The sequence below is a fragment of the Salvelinus alpinus genome, chromosome 2 (assembly GCF_045679555.1).
Source record: "Salvelinus alpinus chromosome 2, SLU_Salpinus.1, whole genome shotgun sequence".
Lineage (NCBI taxonomy): Eukaryota > Metazoa > Chordata > Actinopteri > Salmoniformes > Salmonidae > Salvelinus > Salvelinus alpinus.
The window spans coordinates 11,319,599-11,340,490 of record NC_092087.1 but is presented as its reverse complement, the minus strand read 5'-3'; the positions used below and the strand labels follow the sequence as shown (position 1 = coordinate 11,340,490).

General features: G+C 44.1%; 1 protein-coding gene across 1 annotated transcript in view; it reads left to right on the top strand.

Moving 5' to 3' along the window:
• The first annotated feature begins 3,767 nt into the window (after window positions 1–3,767).
• fam210b (family with sequence similarity 210 member B) overlaps window positions 3,768–20,892 on the top strand; it is a 46,553-nt gene continuing 29,428 nt past the window's right edge. Inside the window, exons 1-2 of the mRNA XM_071366568.1 lie at window positions 3,768–4,576; window positions 8,483–8,670. Coding sequence (XP_071222669.1) covers window positions 4,013–4,576; window positions 8,483–8,670 — 752 coding nt within the window. The 5' untranslated portion in view covers window positions 3,768–4,012. The remainder of the gene's footprint in view (window positions 4,577–8,482; window positions 8,671–20,892) is intronic.

The following is a 20,892-nucleotide window of genomic DNA, read 5'->3' as shown; positions in this document are numbered from 1 at the left end:
ATTCCCTGATTTATATTGTAAATTAGCATATACACTCACCTGACAGTTTATTCGGTACACCACCACTTTCACGAAAATGGCTAGCTCCTACAGACAGTGAGCCACGTGGCCGTGGCTTGTTATAAAAAGCAGGCAGACAGGCATCGAGGCATTCAGTTACTGTTCGATTGAATGTTAAAATCAGAAAAACAAGTGACCTAAGCGACATTGAGCTTGGCATGAGTGTCGGTGCCAGGCACACCAGAACCAGTATCTCAGAAACGGCCTCCTGGGCTTTTCACGCACGACAGTGTCTAAGGTTTTACCGAGAATGGCGCCACAAAGAAAAACCATCCAATCAGTGGCAGTCCTGTGGGCGAAAACAGCTTGTTGATGAGAGAGGTCGAAGGAGAAGAGTAAGAATCGTGCAAGCTAACTGGTGGGCCACAAACAACGGAGCAGTGCAACAGGGGTGTGCAGAACGGCATCTCGGAACACACAACTGGTCGATCCTTGTCACCGATAGGCTATTGCAGCAGACGACCACACCAGATTCCACTCCTATCAGCTAAAAACAAGAAGAAGCGGCTCCAGTGGGCACGTGATCACCAACACTGGACAACTGAGGAGTGGAAACACATTGCCTGGAACATGACAGTGAGTGACCTATGCAGTCCTCAGACCTCAACCAAAAAGAGATGGAACGGGCTGTTCGCAGCATGAATGTACCGCCATCCAATCTGCAGCAACTGCGTGATGTCATCGCGTCAGCACGGACCAACATCCTTGTGGAAAGTTTCCAACACCTTGTAGAATGCCCCGAAGAATCAAAACAAATTTTATTTGTCACATGTGCCGAATACAACAGGTGTAGTAGACCTTACAGTGAAATGCTGAATACAACAGGTGTAGTAGACCTTACAGTGAAATGCTGAATACAACAGGTGTAGTAGACCTTACAGTGAAATGCTGAATACAACAGGTGTAGTAGACCTTACAGTGAAATGCTGAATACAACAGGTGTAGTAGACCTTACAGTGAAATGCTGAATACAACAGGTGTAGTAGACCTTACAGTGAAATGCTGAATACAACAGGTGTAGTAGACTTTACAGTGAAATGCTGAATACAACAGGTGTAGTAGACCTTACAGTGAAATGCTGAATACAACAGGTGTAGTAGACCTTACAGTGAAATGCTGAATACAACAGGTGTAGTAGACCTCACAGTGAAATGCTGAATACAACAGGTGTAGTAGACCTTACAGTGAAATGCTGAATACAACAGGTGTAGTAGACCTTACAGTGAAATGCTTACTTACAAGCCCTTAACCAACAATGTCGTTTTAAGAAAAATACCTAAAAAATAAGAAATAAAAGTTACAAATAATTAAAGAGCAGCAGTAAAATAACAATAGCAAGATTATATACAGGGGGTACCGGTACAGAGTCAATGTGCGGGGGGCCGGTTAGTCGAGGTAATTGAGGTAATATATACATGTAGGTAGAGTTATTCATGCTGCTCGGGTGGCAAAGGAAGGTTTGACCCGGTACTAGATGGATGGACCTAATAAACTGGCCGGTGAGTGTACATTTATATATTTCTTAAGATCAGAAACAGCTTATCTGTTATCTACAGTCACAGTGAGAGCTGTCCCGGGCCCAAGTAGTGCACTGTAGAGAGAACAGGGAGCCATTTCAAACACATACCCTGCGTCTGTAACTAGAACGAGTAAGACGATCGTCATGGCGAGACAAATAAAGGGCAAGCAATAGAGTGTCTGATGAAACGGGGAAATATCGCGTGTCCACACGCTACCGCAGCTATCTGTCTACAGTACCAGATGTTCTGGTTTCTCAACTTGCCCCCTACAGTATGTCACAAAGCGGAAACAGAAGAGTGTTTGTGTTTGCTCTCTATCGTCATGCTATGTTTAGACAGACAGGTATGTTCATCGCAGTGATTGTGTGACACATGGCAGCTAGTCTGCATCTTGCTGAGCGTTTGCAGTGACAATAATCCACAGTTGTCGTTTGTGAGTTGTTTGCACGTTGTGGGGATTGACTGACTGTGGCCTTTCACGTATTGGGTAACATCCTATTTTCATGCTCTATAACATAATTTTAAAAAACAAGAAGTGGGAATATGGTTGAGAATATTTAATGTTGTTTCAGCATTAAGATTGTACTTGCTCTATACACCGAGTGTAAAAAAAATACTAGGAACACCTGGTCTTTCCATGACATAGACTGACCAGGTGAAAGCTATGATCCCTTATTGCTGTCACCTGTTAAATCCACTTCAATCAGTGTAGATGAAGGGGAGGAGACAGGTTAAAGAAGGATGTTTAAACCTTGAGACATGGATTGTGTATGTGTGCCATTCAGAGGTTGAATGGGTAAGACAAAAGATTTCAGTGCCTTTGAATAGGGTATGGTAGTAGTTGCCAGGCCCACTGGTTTGAGTGTGTCAAGAACTGCAACGCTGCTGGGTTTTTCAAGACCAACAGTTTCCCGTGTGTGTGTTGGGGTCTACTATAAAAATGTGTACAGATATCAAACAGATATACATTTCCCAGGTAATTTTAATTGTATAGATAGACATTATAGGATGCTCCAGACTTCACCAGGCACCAATAACTCCCCTGCCGTGTTGATGTTTAGTGGGAATGGTAGTAAGGAGTTATGGAGTACAGTTGTAGCCCGAGCAATAGGTTATTTTGAATGGCTGCTTGCCAGCACTCACACTAACTGTGTAAATTCCTGAGGCAGATTGCTACAACGAGGTTGTAAAAGAGAGCATAGTGAGTTTTACATTCAGTAACAGAAAGCGTTTCATACCGGTATTCAAATCATAATCTACGAGCTAACTAGGTGAGAAAGTTACGTTTAAGACTTGTTTGTCATGTGGTTTAACCATGCATGCATCCACTTCCTGTGAAAGAAAGACAGACTGACTTTTGGACTTCCACCCACCATGCAGACATGCAACAATACTATACTGACACACTTCCACAAATTCAAAATACACACACAGCAAGGACATGCATGACATACTGCAAAGGCAGAAATGCAGTTGCTCAGCAACAGCCTCCACTCATCCATAGTGTAACTGATCATGTGGATAACCTTATCTGTATCGACACAATTAGTATCTGCTCGAGATAAAATAAAATTCAGTTGGTAGGCTACAGGGCAGGCTACAGGATAGAGCATGAAACATGAGGTAACAATTGTTATGGAATAATACTGGTATTTTCTCTAAACTATAGAACGACAGTAGGGGTGAATATGTTTATAACAGTAAGAGTGAACATTATAATAGTATGGTCCTTTAACTAACTGAGCCACCCCCTTTTAGGTTATTCAATATCTAACTTCCTTCAGTCCAAGACGAGGCAGAGCTATCATTAGTATGACTGGCTGGAGCTTCATATTACACCTGTATAGCACGGGGAAATATTTGACATCCTCCATGATGTTAGACATGGAGGATGTCATACTGTGCTAAACAGGGAGAGAGGAGAGGGCTGATTAAATGTAGTGGCAAACATAGCATTTGTTGTTGATATTGGTCACATATTGGTTTAAAATTACAGTTTATAAATGGTCTATTGTCTGCTTCCAAACATAGTTAAATGTGCATAATTATGGTAAATACATAGCCGTAATGTAGCCTACATTCCATTTTGATCTAGCCTACGCATAATATTAGGCTCCATGTCACTATTGCAAAGATCAGTGAGTGCGCAACTACATAGGGTATAATGTAGGTTACATGTATTGTTGTAACTTTAAGGTTTTTTCTCCTTACAAACGGGCTCGTTATTGGTGGAACAGTGAATGTCCTCATTGGTTGTCTCACTCTAATCAGCAGAGCGAGATGAGGACAGCGTGTTGATAGCTATCAACCTGCTATTAATGTCTACGCTATTCTTGTAAACCTTTATTAGCTTCTTCGTCTAATGTTAATTGTTATTTTAATTCATCCGCTTTATAGACCGGGCTTTGTGTGTAGTTTTTGCGACGGGAAGCATGTTTTTGTGTCGTGGAGCGAGGCTGTCGGCGACGGCTTTGGAGCTGGGTTTAAACTCCAAGACCAGGGCAGCGGCGCAACTTAAAGCAAACAGACCAGCTGACATTACCTGGCCGTTGCGTAACAGCCATACATTACATCGCTCCCGAGCGTTTTGTGGATATGTCCGTGGTGGTGGCCGGGATGATTCTGCACTTTCGCCTGATGGAAAGCGAGAAAAGAGGGAGAAGGACATGTTTTCCATCAAAAACTGGGACTCGGTTCGTTTCATAATCACACATCGGGAACAATTACCTCGAGTAACCCTGTTCGCTTTTAATTTCTCCAACAAAACTATTTTCAGCCCTACATATTGTAACACTAGCTTACCGCTACATCGGACGAATGGAGGCCAAAACAGACAGAAACGACATATAGATGGACTTGAAACTGTTTTGTTTACGTCTGGCGCGAAGGTCTGCAAGCATCGCTTCTGTCCCACATCGACGGTGCAAATGAGGGATCTATCTTCTGTTGCTGCCGCGCCAAAAGGCCTGGAAGACTCGACCGCTGTCTTCAAACGGGTAAATGTTCAACTTTGAATGGTATTTGTTTAACCTCCGTGTCACCGAATTGAACCATGTTTGACCAGCAATCATGCCCCACTTAGCTATACCAAACAATACGACCCTGAACTCGCGCAGGGTTTAGTGTCGAGTCAACAGTTGCTGGTTCTCTGCCTGTTGTTTTGATAAATGACACAGTAATTACATTTCTAAAAGGATTGCAATACTAGTTTGTTACAAGTAATTGGCCTACTCCACATTATAAAGTCAGTCCTGTACATTGCAGCTATGTTATGCAAGTAACATGACGCGGACACAGCTCTGTTCACGTGATGTCAGACGTGTGAATCAGAAGGGACAGAATCGGCCTAATGCTGTCTCTGTGGGGTTGTACTTTATAGCTAGCTATAGGTAGCTTGGTGTACAAAAGGCTATAGGCAATTATCGGATACAACTATCAGGAAACTTAAAACTACTCTGGATGATGTATAACTTGTTATTTATCTTCATTTCACAGTACCACACTGTCCTGCTTCTATTTCCCTTCTCCAATGTTCTGGTGTGCTCTGGTCGTTCGTTAATTCAGAGTGTTTCTCTCTCGGGGGGTTCAGAGCGCACACTGGAAGGTCTGGCGGAGGAGTTGGGTGGTTCCGAGCGTCTGACCTTAAAACGCCAGTCCAACACCCAAGCTAACTGGCTAAAGTTAGCTAGCTACTTTCAGACACAAATGAGAGAACACCTCACTCTGACCATTTTACTCGCCCTAGTAGAGCTGGTTAGGCTGTTTTCATGTTACCCAGATCGTTTGTAACTGTGCTGCTGGCAACAATTTAATAACGTTTTCCCCCCCCCCCGACGTTTACTGACACCGGCCATATTAAACGAGCGTTCGTAAATTCATCAGTTATTCTGCGCTCTGGTACTCAGACGAGAGAGCTCTGAAATCGGAGTAGATAGCCTGAGCGAATTTACGAACGCACCCATAGGCTACCGCTTCAGTCAAGCTCTACTCGTCTATTATGAGTCTGTAATAAATACATTGAGGATGGGATGGACTCTAGGGAAAAATCGAGTATATTCTTATTTTAATAAATCATAATCATTTCCCCTTTCCTCTATAACTGGTTTGTTCTGAAAACAGCAGGAACATTGAGACAAGGTCCCGAGTCATCATTATAAAGGAAAAACTGTCTGTGGACAGATGGGAATAGACATACTGTTCTGTTAGTAGGACTGCTGTGAGGTCCATGGTAAAGACTTGTTCTTTAGCTGGAAGACCCTGCAACGTATAGGCCTAATTTTCATGATTTCTAACACCTATAACACAGCAACATTCTGCTTGAAGTTCATGACGTAAGAGAGCTTAACTAATGCTGGTATGTTTGTCCTCGGCCCTCTCATTCAAAGTAGCAGATGTGCTAGTGAGGGTGGCGGGCTGGGCCGGGTTAGGGTGGTGCTGTGTGTTTGTCTGCCGTCTGCATCCTCTCAAAAGCTGTTATCACACACACACAGTCCCTCTGTTCTTGTTGCCTCCCTGGCAATACTCCCTATACCACTCACTCACATGACCTTCCCACGGCTGCTCCCTGCCTGCTCTGCTCTGTTCCTCTCTGGCTTGGAAAGCAGTCCGTGTCTGTCCTTCTCTCTGCCTCTGTGGCCTTTTGTCTATTGTTGGAGAAGCTTGTGGTGCGTCACTGCACTAGCCTGGCCTCACCCCGTGTTGTTTGGGTCAAATAGAAAAACAACAAGAGGAGGGAAAGGGACAGAACCATGTGGCTATTTTAGTGTTCAGTTGAAAACTGCTTAGAGGACATTTTAGTGTTCAGTTGAAACCTGCTTAGAGGACATTTTAGTGTTCAGTTGAAACCTGCTTAGAGGACATTTTTAGCAGGGAGATTCGAATGACCGATTGTTAAAAATATATATTTCTAAAATTACAGTGAGGGTGAAGCGGGCTGTGCCTAGTTATTTCCTGCTCTGCTGTGGCAGCCGCTTCTAGATTTCTATTGGTCATATAACATTACTTATCTATTGGAGTCCGTTGCAGTATGACTTCTCCAGAGCCTTCTATTATAATGCTGTGTTGTTTTTTTACTGTAGCCTGAAGAGCAGCTAGTCCATGTACTACTTCCCCTGCGTGCCGAGACACTTAGGCTACGTACAGTGCATTCAGAAAGTATTCAGACCCCTTGACTTTTTCCACAGTTTGTTACATTACAGCCTGATTCTAAAATGTATTAAAATTGTCCCCCCCCCCCCCAAATCTACACATACTACCCCATAATGACTAAGCAAAAACAGCTTTTTTTTTTAGAAACAATTGCAAATTTGTCAAAAAAATTATAATAAATAAATAGACTTACATAAGTATTCAGACCCTTTACTCAGTAATTTGTTGAAGCACCTTTGGCAGTGATTACAGCCTCAAGTCTTCATGGGTATGACGCATCAAGCTTGGCACACCTGTATTTGGGGAGTTTCTCCCATTCTTCTCTGCAGATCCTCTCAAGCTCTGTCAGGTTGGATGGGGAGTGTCGCTGCACAGCTATTTTCAGATCTCTCCAGAGATGTTCAAGTCCGGGCTCTGGCTGGGCCACTCAAGGACATTCAGAGACTTTTCCCGAAGCCCCGCCTGCGTTGTCTTGGCTGTGAGCTTAGGGTCGTTGTCCTGTTGGAAGGTGAACCTTCGCTCCAGCCTGAGGTCCAGAGTGCTCTGTAGCAGGTTTTCATCAAGGATCTCTCTGTACTTTGCTCCGTTCATCTTTCCCTCGATCCTGACTAGTCTCCCAGTCCCTCCTGCTGAAATACATCCCCACAGCATGATCCTGCCACCACCATGCTTCACCGTAGGGAGGTGCCAAGTTTCCTCCAGACTTGACATTCAGGCCAAATAATTAAATCTTGGTTTCATCAGACCAGACAATCTTGTTTCTCATGGTCTGAGTCTTTAGGTGCCTTTTGGCAAACTCCAAGCAGGTTGTCATGTGCCTTTTACTGAGGAGTGGCTTCCGTCTGGCCACTCTACCATAAAGGCCTGATTGGTGGAATGCTGCCCGAGATAGTTGTCCTTCTGGAAGGTTCTCCCATCTCCACAGAGGAACTCTGGAGCTCTGTCAGAGTGACCATCGGGTTCTTGGCCACCTCCCTGACCAAGGCCCTTCTCCTCCAATTGCTCAGTTTGGCAGAGTCTTGGTGGTTCCAATTTGTTCCATTTAAGAAAGATGGAGGCCACTGTGTTCTTGGGGACCTTCCTGAGCCCGGACTTGAACCTGATCAAACATCTCTGAAGACCTGAAAATAGCTGTGCAGCGACATTCCCCATCCAACCTGACAGAGCTTGAGAGGATCTGTAGAGAAGAATGGGAGGAACTCCCCAAATACAGGTGTGCCAAGCTTGTAGCGTCATACCCATGAAGACTTGAGGCTGTAATCGCTGCCAAACGTGCTTCAACAAAGTACTGAGTAAAGGGTCTGAATACATATGTAAATGTGATATTTCATTTTTTGTATTTTTTTAAATAAATTTGCAAATGGGGTTGTGTGTGTGTGTATTTTGATTAGGAAAAGAGAGAAAAATAATACATTTTACATTAAGGCAGTAACATAACAAAATGTGGACAAAGTCAAGGGGTCTGAATACTTTCTGAATGCACAGTACATTTGATTGTATCTGCTTCTGTTTATTTTCTGCTGACTCGTCGGCTGAGGCTGACACATCGTAGTCCGTTTTCAAAATGTTCATTGAGTCTCAACTAATACAAAGACTATGGAAACTTTCTATGACTATTTTATATGTGGAACCAGTGTTGCTATTCCTTGACCAGGGCACACTTTAAAAAGAGTCAATCTCAATGTCACGTTCCCGAGTTTTTAATTAAAGGATAATTTTTTTATAAAAGCGCTCTTTCTCTCTGACCTGACCAGGACCAGACTCCAAAAGAAGCCTCAGCCAAGGTCCCTGAGGAGCCCAAGGTACCGGAGCCCGAAGAGGACAAACCTAGCAAGGCCCAGCAGCTGAAGAAGGTGTTTAAGGAGTACGGAGCAGTTGGAGTCTCCTTCCACATATGCATCTCCCTCATGTCTCTGGGAATGTTCTACCTTGCTGTGTCCAGGTAATGTATGAAGCAAGACTTCAACATGATTGGTTACATGTAAAAACATTGCATTTGTCTCCCCCAGTCGTCACGGCTCTGTTGATCCCAAACTGTTTGAGGCCTGACGTAGATTTATTTTTACTTCTATAGCATTTAAAGCACACTGCATTGTCATTTCACATGCCATTGGATATAGAGGGAAGGCCTTCTACTGACGGTGTAATGACTAGAGAGAGAAGGCCTTCTACTGACGGTGTAATGACTATAGAGGGAAGTCCTTCTACTGACGGTGTAATGACTAGAGAGAGAAGGCCTTCTACTGACGGTGTAATGACTAGAGAGAGAAGCCTACTGACGGTGTAATGACTAGAGAGAGAAGGCCTTCTACTGACGGTGTAATGACTAGAGAGAGGAGGCCTTCTACTGACGGTGTAATGACTAGAGAGAGAAGGCATTCTACTGACGGTGTAATGACTAGAGAGAGAAGGCCTTCTACTGACGGTGTAATGACTAGAGAGAGAAGGCCTTCTACTGACGGTGTAATGACTAGAGAGCGAAGGCCTTCTACTGACGGTGTAATGACTAGAGAGAGAAGGCCTTCTACTGACGGTGTAATGACTAGAGAGAGAAGGCCTTCTACTGACGGTGTAATGACTAGAGAGAGAAGGCCTTCTACTGACGGTGTAATGACTAGAGAGGGAAATCCTTCTACTGACGGTGTAATGACTATAGAGAGAAGACCTTCTACTGACAGTGTAATGACTATAGAGAGACCTTCTACTGATGGTGTAATGACTATAGAGAGAAGGCCTTCTACTGACAGTGTAATGACTATAGAGAGACCTTCTACTGATGGTGTAATGACTATAGAGAGAAGGCCTTCTACAATGGTGTAATGCCTATAGAGAGAAGCCTACTGATGGTGTAATGACTATAGAGAGAAGGCCTTCTACTGACGGTGTAATGCCTATAGAGAGAAGCCTACTGATGGTGTAATGACTATAGAGAGAAGGCCTTCTACTGACGGTGTAATGACTTTAGAGAGAAGGCCTTCTACTGACGGTGTAATGACTTTAGAGAGAAGGCCTTCTACTGACGGTGTCATGACTATAGAGAGAAGCCTACTGACGGTGTAATGACTATAGAGAGAAAGCCTTCTCCTGACGGTGTAATGACTATAGAGAGAAGGCCTTCTACAATGGTGTAATGCCTATAGAGAGAAGCCTACTGATGGTGTAATGACTATAGAGAGAAGGCCTTCTACTGACGGTGTAATGCCTATAGAGAGAAGCCTACTGATGGTGTAATGACTATAGAGAGAAGGCCTTCTACTGACGGTGTAATGACTTTAGAGAGAAGGCCTTCTACTGACGGTGTCATGACTATAGAGAGAAGCCTACTGACGGTGTAATGACTATAGAGAGAAAGCCTTCTCCTGACGGTGTAATGACTATAGAGAGAAGGCCTTCTCCTGACGGTGTAATGACTATAGAGAGAAGACCTTCTACTGACGGTGTAATGACTATAGAGAGAAAGCCTTCTCCTGACGGTGTAATGACTATAGAGAGAAGGCCTTCTCCTGACGGTGTAATGCCTATAGAGAGAAGGCCTTCTCCTGACGGTGTAATGCCTATTGAGAGAAGGCCTTCTACAATGGTGTAATGCCTATAGAGAGAAGGCCTTCTCCTGACGGTGTAATGCCTATAGAGAGAAGGCCTTCTACAATGGTGTAATGTCTATAGAGAGAAGGCCTTCTACTGACGGTGTAATGACTATAGAGAGAAGGCCTTCTACTGATGGCGCAATGACTAGAGAGCGAAGGCCTTCTACTGACGGTGTAATGACTATAGAGAGAAGACCTTCTACTGACGGTGTAATGGCTATAGAGAGAAAGCCTTCTACTGACGGTGTAATGCCTATAGAGAGAAGGCCTTCTACAATGGTGTAATGCCTATAGAGAGAAGCCTACTGATGGTGTAATGACTATAGAGAGAAGGCCTTCTACTGACGGTGTAATGCCTATAGAGAGAAGCCTACTGATGGTGTAATGACTATAGAGAGAAGGCCTTCTACTGACGGTGTAATGACTTTAGAGAGAAGGCCTTCTACTGACGGTGTAATGACTTTAGAGAGAAGGCCTTCTCCTGACGGTGTAAGGACTATAGACAGAAGCCTACTGATGGTGTAATGACTATAGAGAGAAAGCCTTCTCCTGGCGGTGTAATGACTATAGAGAGAAGGACTTCTACTGACGGTGTAATGTCTATAGAGAGAAGGCCTTCTACAATGGTGTAATGACTATAGAGAGAAGACATTCTACTGACGGTGTAATGACTAGAGAGAGAAGGCCTTCTACTGACGGTGTAATGACTAGAGAGAGAAGGCCTTCTACTGACGGTGTAATGACTAGAGAGCGAAGGCCTTCTACTGACGGTGTAATGACTAGAGAGAGAAGGCCTTCTACTGACGGTGTAATGACTATAGAGGGAAGTCATTCTACTGACGGTGTAATGACTAGAGAGAGAAGGCCTTCTACTGACGGTGTAATGACTAGAGAGAGAAGGCCTTCTACTGACGGTGTAATGACTAGAGAGAGAAGGCCTTCTACTGACGGTGTAATGACTAGAGAGGGAAATCCTTCTACTGACGGTGTAATGACTATAGAGAGAAGACCTTCTACTGACAGTGTAATGACTATAGAGAGACCTTCTACTGATGGTGTAATGACTATAGAGAGAAGGCCTTCTACAATGGTGTAATGCCTATAGAGAGAAGCCTACTGATGGTGTAATGACTATAGAGAGAAGGCCTTCTACTGACGGTGTAATGCCTATAGAGAGAAGCCTACTGATGGTGTAATGACTATAGAGAGAAGGCCTTCTACTGACGGTGTAATGACTTTAGAGAGAAGGCCTTCTACTGACGGTGTAATGACTTTAGAGAGAAGGGCTTCTACTGACGGTGTAATGCCTATAGAGAGAAGGCCTTCTCCTGACGGTGTAATGCCTATAGAGAGAAGGCCTTCTCCTGACGGTGTAATGCCTATAGAGAGAAGGCCTTCTACAATGGTGTAATGCCTATAGAGAGAAGGCCTTCTCCTGACGGTGTAATGCCTATAGAGAGAAGGCCTTCTACAATGGTGTAATGTCTATAGAGAGAAGGCCTTCTACTGACGGTGTAATGACTATAGAGAGAAGGCCTTCTACTGATGGTGCAATGACTAGAGAGCGAAGGCCTTCTACTGACGGTGTAATGACTATAGAGAGAAGACCTTCTACTGACGGTGTAATGCCTATAGAGAGAAGGCCTTCTCCTGACGGTGTAATGACTATAGAGAGAAGGCCTTCTACAATGGTGTAATGCCTATAGAGAGAAGCCTACTGATGGTGTAATGACTATAGAGAGAAGGCCTTCTACTGACGGTGTAATGCCTATAGAGAGAAGCCTACTGATGGTGTAATGACTATAGAGAGAAGGCCTTCTACTGACGGTGTAATGACTTTAGAGAGAAGGCCTTCTACTGACGGTGTAATGACTTTAGAGAGAAGGCCTTCTACTGACGGTGTCATGACTATAGAGAGAAGCCTACTGACGGTGTAATGACTATAGAGAGAAGCCTACTGACGGTGTAATGTATATAGAGAGAAGGCCTTCTCCTGACGGTGTAAGGACTATAGACAGAAGCCTACTGATGGTGTAATGACTATAGAGAGAAAGCCTTCTCCTGGCGGTGTAATGACTATAGAGAGAAGGACTTCTACTGACGGTGTAATGTCTATAGAGAGAAGGCCTTCTACAATGGTGTAATGACTATAGAGAGAAGACATTCTACTGACGGTGTAATGACTAGAGAGCGAAGGCCTTCTACTGACGGTGTAATGACTAGAGAGAGAAGGCCTTCTACTGACGGTGTAATGACTATAGAGGGAAGTCATTCTACTGACGGTGTAATGACTAGAGAGAGAAGGCCTTCTACTGACGGTGTAATGACTAGAGAGAGAAGGCCTTCTACTGACGGTGTAATGACTAGAGAGAGAAGGCCTTCTACTGACGGTGCAATGACTAGAGAGGGAAATCCTTCTACTGACGGTGTAATGACTATAGAGAGAAGACTTTCTACTGACAGTGTAATGACTATAGAGAGACCTTCTACTGATGGTGTAATGACTATAGAGAGAAGGCCTTCTACAATGGTGTAATGCCTATAGAGAGAAGCCTACTGATGGTGTAATGACTATAGAGAGAAGGCCTTCTACTGACGGTGTAATGCCTATAGAGAGAAGCCTACTGATGGTGTAATGACTATAGAGAGAAGGCCTTCTACTGACGGTGTAATGACTTTAGAGAGAAGGCCTTCTACTGACGGTGTAATGACTTTAGAGAGAAGGCCTTCTACTGACGGTGTCATGACTATAGAGAGAAGCCTACTGACGGTGTAATGACTATAGAGAGAAAGCCTTCTCCTGACGGTGTAATGACTATAGAGAGAAGGCCTTCTACAATGGTGTAATGCCTATAGAGAGAAGCCTACTGATGGTGTAATGACTATAGAGAGAAGGCCTTCTACTGACGGTGTAATGCCTATAGAGAGAAGCCTACTGATGGTGTAATGACTATAGAGAGAAGGCCTTCTACTGACGGTGTAATGACTTTAGAGAGAAGGCCTTCTACTGACGGTGTCATGACTATAGAGAGAAGCCTACTGACGGTGTAGTGACTATAGAGAGAAAGCCTTCTCCTGACGGTGTAATGACTATAGAGAGAAGGCCTTCTCCTGACGGTGTAATGACTATAGAGAGAAGACCTTCTACTGACGGTGTAATGACTATAGAGAGAAAGCCTTCTCCTGACGGTGTAATGACTATAGAGAGAAGGCCTTCTACAATGGTGTAATGTCTATAGAGAGAAGGCCTTCTACTGACGGTGTAATGACTATAGAGAGAAGGCCTTCTACTGATGGTGCAATGACTAGAGAGCGAAGGCCTTCTACTGACGGTGTAATGACTATAGAGAGAAGACCTTCTACTGACGGTGTAATGGCTATAGAGAGAAAGCCTTCTACTGACGGTGTAATGCCTATAGAGAGAAGGCCTTCTCCTGACGGTGTAATGACTATAGAGAGAAGGCCTTCTACAATGGTGTAATGCCTATAGAGAGAAGCCTACTGATGGTGTAATGACTATAGAGAGAAGGCCTTCTACTGACGGTGTAATGCCTATAGAGAGAAGCCTACTGATGGTGTAATGACTATAGAGAGAAGGCCTTCTACTGACGGTGTAATGACTTTAGAGAGAAGGCCTTCTACTGACGGTGTAATGACTTTAGAGAGAAGGCCTTCTACTGACGGTGTCATGACTATAGAGAGAAGCCTACTGACGGTGTAATGACTATAGAGAGAAGCCTACTGACGGTGTAATGTATATAGAGAGAAGGCCTTCTCCTGACGGTGTAAGGACTATAGACAGAAGCCTACTGATGGTGTAATGACTATAGAGAGAAAGCCTTCTCCTGGCGGTGTAATGACTATAGAGAGAAGGACTTCTACTGACGGTGTAATGTCTATAGAGAGAAGGCCTTCTACAATGGTGTAATGACTATAGAGAGAAGACCTTCTACTGATGGTGTAATGTCTATAGAGAGAAGGCCTTCTACTGACGGTGTAATGACTATAGAGAGAAGGCCTTCTACTGACGGTGTAATGACTATAGAGAGAAGACCTTCTCCTGACGGTGTAATGACTATAGAGAGAAGACCTTCTACTGACGGTGTAATGACTATAGAGAGAAAGCCTTCTCCTGACGGTGTAATGACTATAGAGAGAAGGCCTTCTCCTGACGGTGTAATGCCTATAGAGAGAAGGCCTTCTCCTGACGGTGTAATGCCTATAGAGAGAAGGCCTTCTACAATGGTGTAATGCCTATAGAGAGAAGGCCTTCTCCTGACGGTGTAATGCCTATAGAGAGAAGGCCTTCTACAATGGTGTAATGTCTATAGAGAGAAGGCCTTCTACTGACGGTGTAATGACTATAGAGAGAAGGCCTTCTACTGATGGTGCAATGACTATAGAGAGAAGGACTTCTACTGACGGTGTAATGACTATAGAGAGAAGGCCTTCTACTGACGGTGTAATAACTATAGAGAGAAGGCCTTCTACTGACAGTGTAATGACTATAGAGAGGCCTTCTACTGATGGTGTAATGACTATAGAGAGAAGGCCTTCTACAATGGTGTAATGTCTATAGAGAGAAGGCTTTCTCCTGACGGTGTAATGACTATAGAGAGAAGGCCTTCTACTGACGGTGTAATGACTATAGAGAGAAGACCTTCTACTGACGGTGTAATGGCTATAGAGAGAAGGCCTTCTCCTGACGGTGTAATGCCTATAGAGAGAAGCCTACTGATGGTGTAATGACTATAGAGAGAAGGCCTTCTACTGACGGTGTAATGACTATAGAGAGAAGGCCTTCTCCTGACGGTGTAATGACTATAGAGAGAAGGCCTTCTCCTGACGGTTGTAATGTCTATAGAGAGAAGGCCTTCTCCTGACAGTGTAATGACTATAGAGAGAAGGCCTTCTACTGACGGTGTAATGCCTATAGAGAGAAGCCTACTGATGGTGTAATGACTATAGAGAGAAGGCCTTCTACTGACGGTGTAATGACTTTAGAGAGAAGGCCTTCTACTGACGGTGTCATGACTATAGAGAGAAGCCTACTGACGGTGTAATGACTATAGAGAGAAAGCCTTCTCCTGACGGTGTAATGACTATAGAGAGAAGGCCTTCTCCTGACGGTGTAATGACTATAGAGAGAAGGCCTTCTACAATGGTGTAATGCCTATAGAGAGAAGCCTACTGATGGTGTAATGACTATAGAGAGAAGGCCTTCTACTGACGGTGTAATGCCTATAGAGAGAAGCCTACTGATGGTGTAATGACTATAGAGAGAAGGCCTTCTACTGACGGTGTAATGCCTATAGAGAGAAGCCTACTGATGGTGTAATGACTATAGAGAGAAGGCCTTCTACTGACGGTGTAATGACTTTAGAGAGAAGGCCTTCTACTGACGGTGTAATGACTTTAGAGAGAAGGCCTTCTACTGACGGTGTCATGACTATAGAGAGAAGCCTACTGACGGTGTAATGACTATAGAGAGAAGCCTACTGACGGTGTAATGTATATAGAGAGAAGGCCTTCTCCTGACGGTGTAAGGACTATAGACAGAAGCCTACTGATGGTGTAATGACTATAGAGAGAAAGCCTTCTCCTGGCGGTGTAATGACTATAGAGAGAAGGACTTATACTGACGGTGTAATGTCTATAGAGAGAAGGCCTTCTACAATGGTGTAATGACTATAGAGAGAAGACCTTCTACTGATGGTGTAATGTCTATAGAGAGAAGGCCTTCTACTGACGGTGTAATGACTATAGAGAGAAGGCCTTCTACTGACGGTGTAATGACTATAGAGAGAAGACCTTCTCCTGACGGTGTAATGACTATAGAGAGAAGACCTTCTACTGACGGTGTAATGACTATAGAGAGAAAGCCTTCTCCTGACGGTGTAATGACTATAGAGAGAAGGCCTTCTCCTGACGGTGTAATGCCTATAGAGAGAAGGCCTTCTCCTGACGGTGTAATGCCTATAGAGAGAAGGCCTTCTACAATGGTGTAATGCCTATAGAGAGAAGGCCTTCTCCTGACGGTGTAATGCCTATAGAGAGAAGGCCTTCTACAATGGTGTAATGTCTATAGAGAGAAGGCCTTCTACTGACGGTGTAATGACTATAGAGAGAAGGCCTTCTACTGATGGTGCAATGACTATAGAGAGAAGGACTTCTACTGACGGTGTAATGACTATAGAGAGAAGGCCTTCTACTGACGGTGTAATAACTATAGAGAGAAGGCCTTCTACTGACAGTGTAATGACTATAGAGAGGCCTTCTACTGATGGTGTAATGACTATAGAGAGAAGGCCTTCTACAATGGTGTAATGTCTATAGAGAGAAGGCTTTCTCCTGACGGTGTAATGACTATAGAGAGAAGGCCTTCTACTGACGGTGTAATGACTATAGAGAGAAGACCTTCTACTGACGGTGTAATGGCTATAGAGAGAAGGCCTTCTCCTGACGGTGTAATGCCTATAGAGAGAAGCCTACTGATGGTGTAATGACTATAGAGAGAAGGCCTTCTACTGACGGTGTAATGACTATAGAGAGAAGGCCTTCTCCTGACGGTGTAATGACTATAGAGAGAAGGCCTTCTCCTGACGGTTGTAATGTCTATAGAGAGAAGGCCTTCTCCTGACAGTGTAATGACTATAGAGAGAAGGCCTTCTACTGACGGTGTAATGCCTATAGAGAGAAGCCTACTGATGGTGTAATGACTATAGAGAGAAGGCCTTCTACTGACGGTGTAATGACTTTAGAGAGAAGGCCTTCTACTGACGGTGTCATGACTATAGAGAGAAGCCTACTGACGGTGTAATGACTATAGAGAGAAAGCCTTCTCCTGACGGTGTAATGACTATAGAGAGAAGACCTTCTACTGACGGTGTAATGACTATAGAGAGAAAGCCTTCTCCTGACGGTGTAATGACTATAGAGAGAAGGCCTTCTCCTGACGGTGTAATGCCTATAGAGAGAAGGCCTTCTCCTGACGGTGTAATGCCTATAGAGAGAAGGCCTTCTACAATGGTGTAATGCCTATAGAGAGAAGGCCTTCTCCTGACGGTGTAATGCCTATAGAGAGAAGGCCTTCTACAATGGTGTAATGTCTATAGAGAGAAGGCCTTCTACTGACGGTGTAATGACTATAGAGAGAAGGCCTTCTACTGATGGTGCAATGACTAGAGAGCGAAGGCCTTCTACTGACGGTGTAATGACTATAGAGAGAAGACCTTCTACTGACGGTGTAATGGCTATAGAGAGAAAGCCTTCTACTGACGGTGTAATGCCTATAGAGAGAAGGCCTTCTCCTGACGGTGTAATGACTATAGAGAGAAGGCCTTCTACAATGGTGTAATGCCTATAGAGAGAAGCCTACTGATGGTGTAATGACTATAGAGAGAAGGCCTTCTACTGACGGTGTAATGCCTATAGAGAGAAGCCTACTGATGGTGTAATGACTATAGAGAGAAGGCCTTCTACTGACGGTGTAATGACTTTAGAGAGAAGGCCTTCTACTGACGGTGTAATGACTTTAGAGAGAAGGCCTTCTACTGACGGTGTCATGACTATAGAGAGAAGCCTACTGACGGTGTAATGACTATAGAGAGAAGCCTACTGACGGTGTAATGTATATAGAGAGAAGGCCTTCTCCTGACGGTGTAAGGACTATAGACAGAAGCCTACTGATGGTGTAATGACTATAGAGAGAAAGCCTTCTCCTGGCGGTGTAATGACTATAGAGAGAAGGACTTCTACTGACGGTGTAATGTCTATAGAGAGAAGGCCTTCTACAATGGTGTAATGACTATAGAGAGAAGACCTTCTACTGATGGTGTAATGTCTATAGAGAGAAGGCCTTCTACTGACGGTGTAATGACTATAGAGAGAAGGCCTTCTACTGACGGTGTAATGACTATAGAGAGAAGACCTTCTCCTGACGGTGTAATGACTATAGAGAGAAGACCTTCTACTGACGGTGTAATGACTATAGAGAGAAAGCCTTCTCCTGACGGTGTAATGACTATAGAGAGAAGGCCTTCTCCTGACGGTGTAATGACTATAGAGAGAAGACCTTCTACTGACGGTGTAATGACTATAGAGAGAAAGCCTTCTCCTGACGGTGTAATGACTATAGAGAGAAGGCCTTCTCCTGACGGTGTAATGCCTATAGAGAGAAGGCCTTCTCCTGACGGTGTAATGCCTATAGAGAGAAGGCCTTCTACAATGGTGTAATGCCTATAGAGAGAAGGCCTTCTCCTGACGGTGTAATGCCTATAGAGAGAAGGCCTTCTACAATGGTGTAATGTCTATAGAGAGAAGGCCTTCTACTGACGGTGTAATGACTATAGAGAGAAGGCCTTCTACTGATGGTGCAATGACTATAGAGAGAAGGACTTCTACTGACGGTGTAATGACTATAGAGAGAAGGCCTTCTACTGACGGTGTAATAACTATAGAGAGAAGGCCTTCTACTGACAGTGTAATGACTATAGAGAGGCCTTCTACTGATGGTGTAATGACTATAGAGAGAAGGCCTTCTACAATGGTGTAATGTCTATAGAGAGAAGACTTTCTCCTGACGGTGTAATGACTATAGAGAGAAGGCCTTCTACTGACGGTGTAATGACTATAGAGAGAAGACCTTCTACTGACGGTGTAATGGCTATAGAGAGAAAGCCTTCTCCTGACGGTGTAATGCCTATAGAGAGAAGGCCTTCTCCTGACGGTGTAATGCCTATAGAGAGAAGGCCTTCTACAATGGTGTAATGTCTATAGAGAGAAGGCCTTCTCCTGACGGTGTAATGTCTATAGAGAGAAGGCCTTCTCCTGACGGTGTAATGCCTATAGAGAGAAGCCTACTGATGGTGTAATGACTATAGAGAGAAGGCCTTCTACTGACGGTGTAATGACTATAGAGAGAAGGCCTTCTCCTGACGGTGTAATGACTATAGAGAGAAGGCCTTCTACTGACGGTGTAATGACTATAGAGAGAAGCCTACTGACGGTGTAATGACTAGTGAGAGGAGGCCTTCTACTGACGGTGTAATGACTAGAGAGAGAAGGCCTTCTCCTGACGGTTGTAATGTCTATAGAGAGAAGGCCTTCTCCTGACGGTTGTAATGTCTATAGAGAGAAGGCCTTCTCCTGACAGTGTAATGACTATAGAGAGAAGCCTACTGACGGTGTAATGACTATAGAGAGAAGGCCTTCTACTGACGGTGTAATGACTATAGAGAGAAGGCCTTCTACAATGGTGTAATGTCTATAGAGAGAAGGCCTTCTCCTGACGGTGTAATGCCTATAGAGAGAAGGCCTTCTACAATGGTGTAATGTCTATAGAGAGAAGGCCTTCTCCTGACGGTGTAATGTCTATAGAGAGAAGGCCTTCTCCTGACAGTGTAATGTCTATAGAGAGAAGCCTACTGACGGTGTAATGACTATAGAGAGAAGGCCTTCTACTGACGGTGTAATGACTATAGAGAGAAGCCTACTGATGGTGTAATGACTATAGAGAGAAGGCCTTCTACAATGGTGTAATGTCTATAGAGAGAATGCCTTCTCCTGACGGTGTAATGTCTATAGAGAGAAGGCCTTCTCCTGACGGTGTAATGTCTATAGAGAGAAGCCTACTGATGGTGTAATGACTATAGAGAGAAGGCCTTCTACTGACGGTGTAATGTCTATAGAGAGAAGCCTACTGACGGTGTAATGACTAGTGAGAGGAGGCCTTCTACTGACGGTGTAATGACTAGAGAGAGAAGGCCTTCTACTGACGGTGTAATGACTATAGAGAGAAGGCCTTCTCCTGACGGTGTAATGACTATAGAGAGAAGGCCTTCTCCTGACGGTGTAATGACTATAGCGAGAAGCCTACTGATGGTGTAATGACTATAGAGAGAAGGCCTTCTACTGATGGTGTAATGACTATAGAGAGAAGGCCTTCTACTGACGGTGTAATGACTTTAGAGAGAAGGCCTTCTACTGACGGTGTCATGACTATAGAGAGAAGCCTACTGACGGTGTAATGACTATAGAGAGAAGCCTACTGACGGTGTAATGTATATAGAGAGAAGGCCTTCTCCTGACGGTGTAAGGACTATAGACAGAAGCCTACTGATGGTGTAATGACTATAGAGAGAAAGCCTTCTCCTGGCGGTGTAATGACTATAGAGAGAAGGACTTCTACTGACGGTGTAATGTCTATAGAGAGAAGGCCTTCTACAATGGTGTAATGACTATAGAGAGAAGACCTTCTACTGATGGTGTAATGTCTATAGAGAGAAGGCCTTCTACTGACGGTGTAATGACTATAGAGAGAAGGCCTTCTACTGACGGTGTAATGACTATAGAGAGAAGACCTTCTCCTGACGGTGTAATGACTATAGAGAGAAGACCTTCTACTGACGGTGTAATGACTATAGAGAGAAAGCCTTCTCCTGATGGTGTAATGACTATAGAGAGAAGGCCTTCTCCTGACGGTGTAATGCCTATAGAGAGAAGGCCTTCTCCTGACGGTGTAATGCCTATAGAGAGAAGGCCTTCTACAATGGTGTAATGCCTATAGAGAGAAGGCC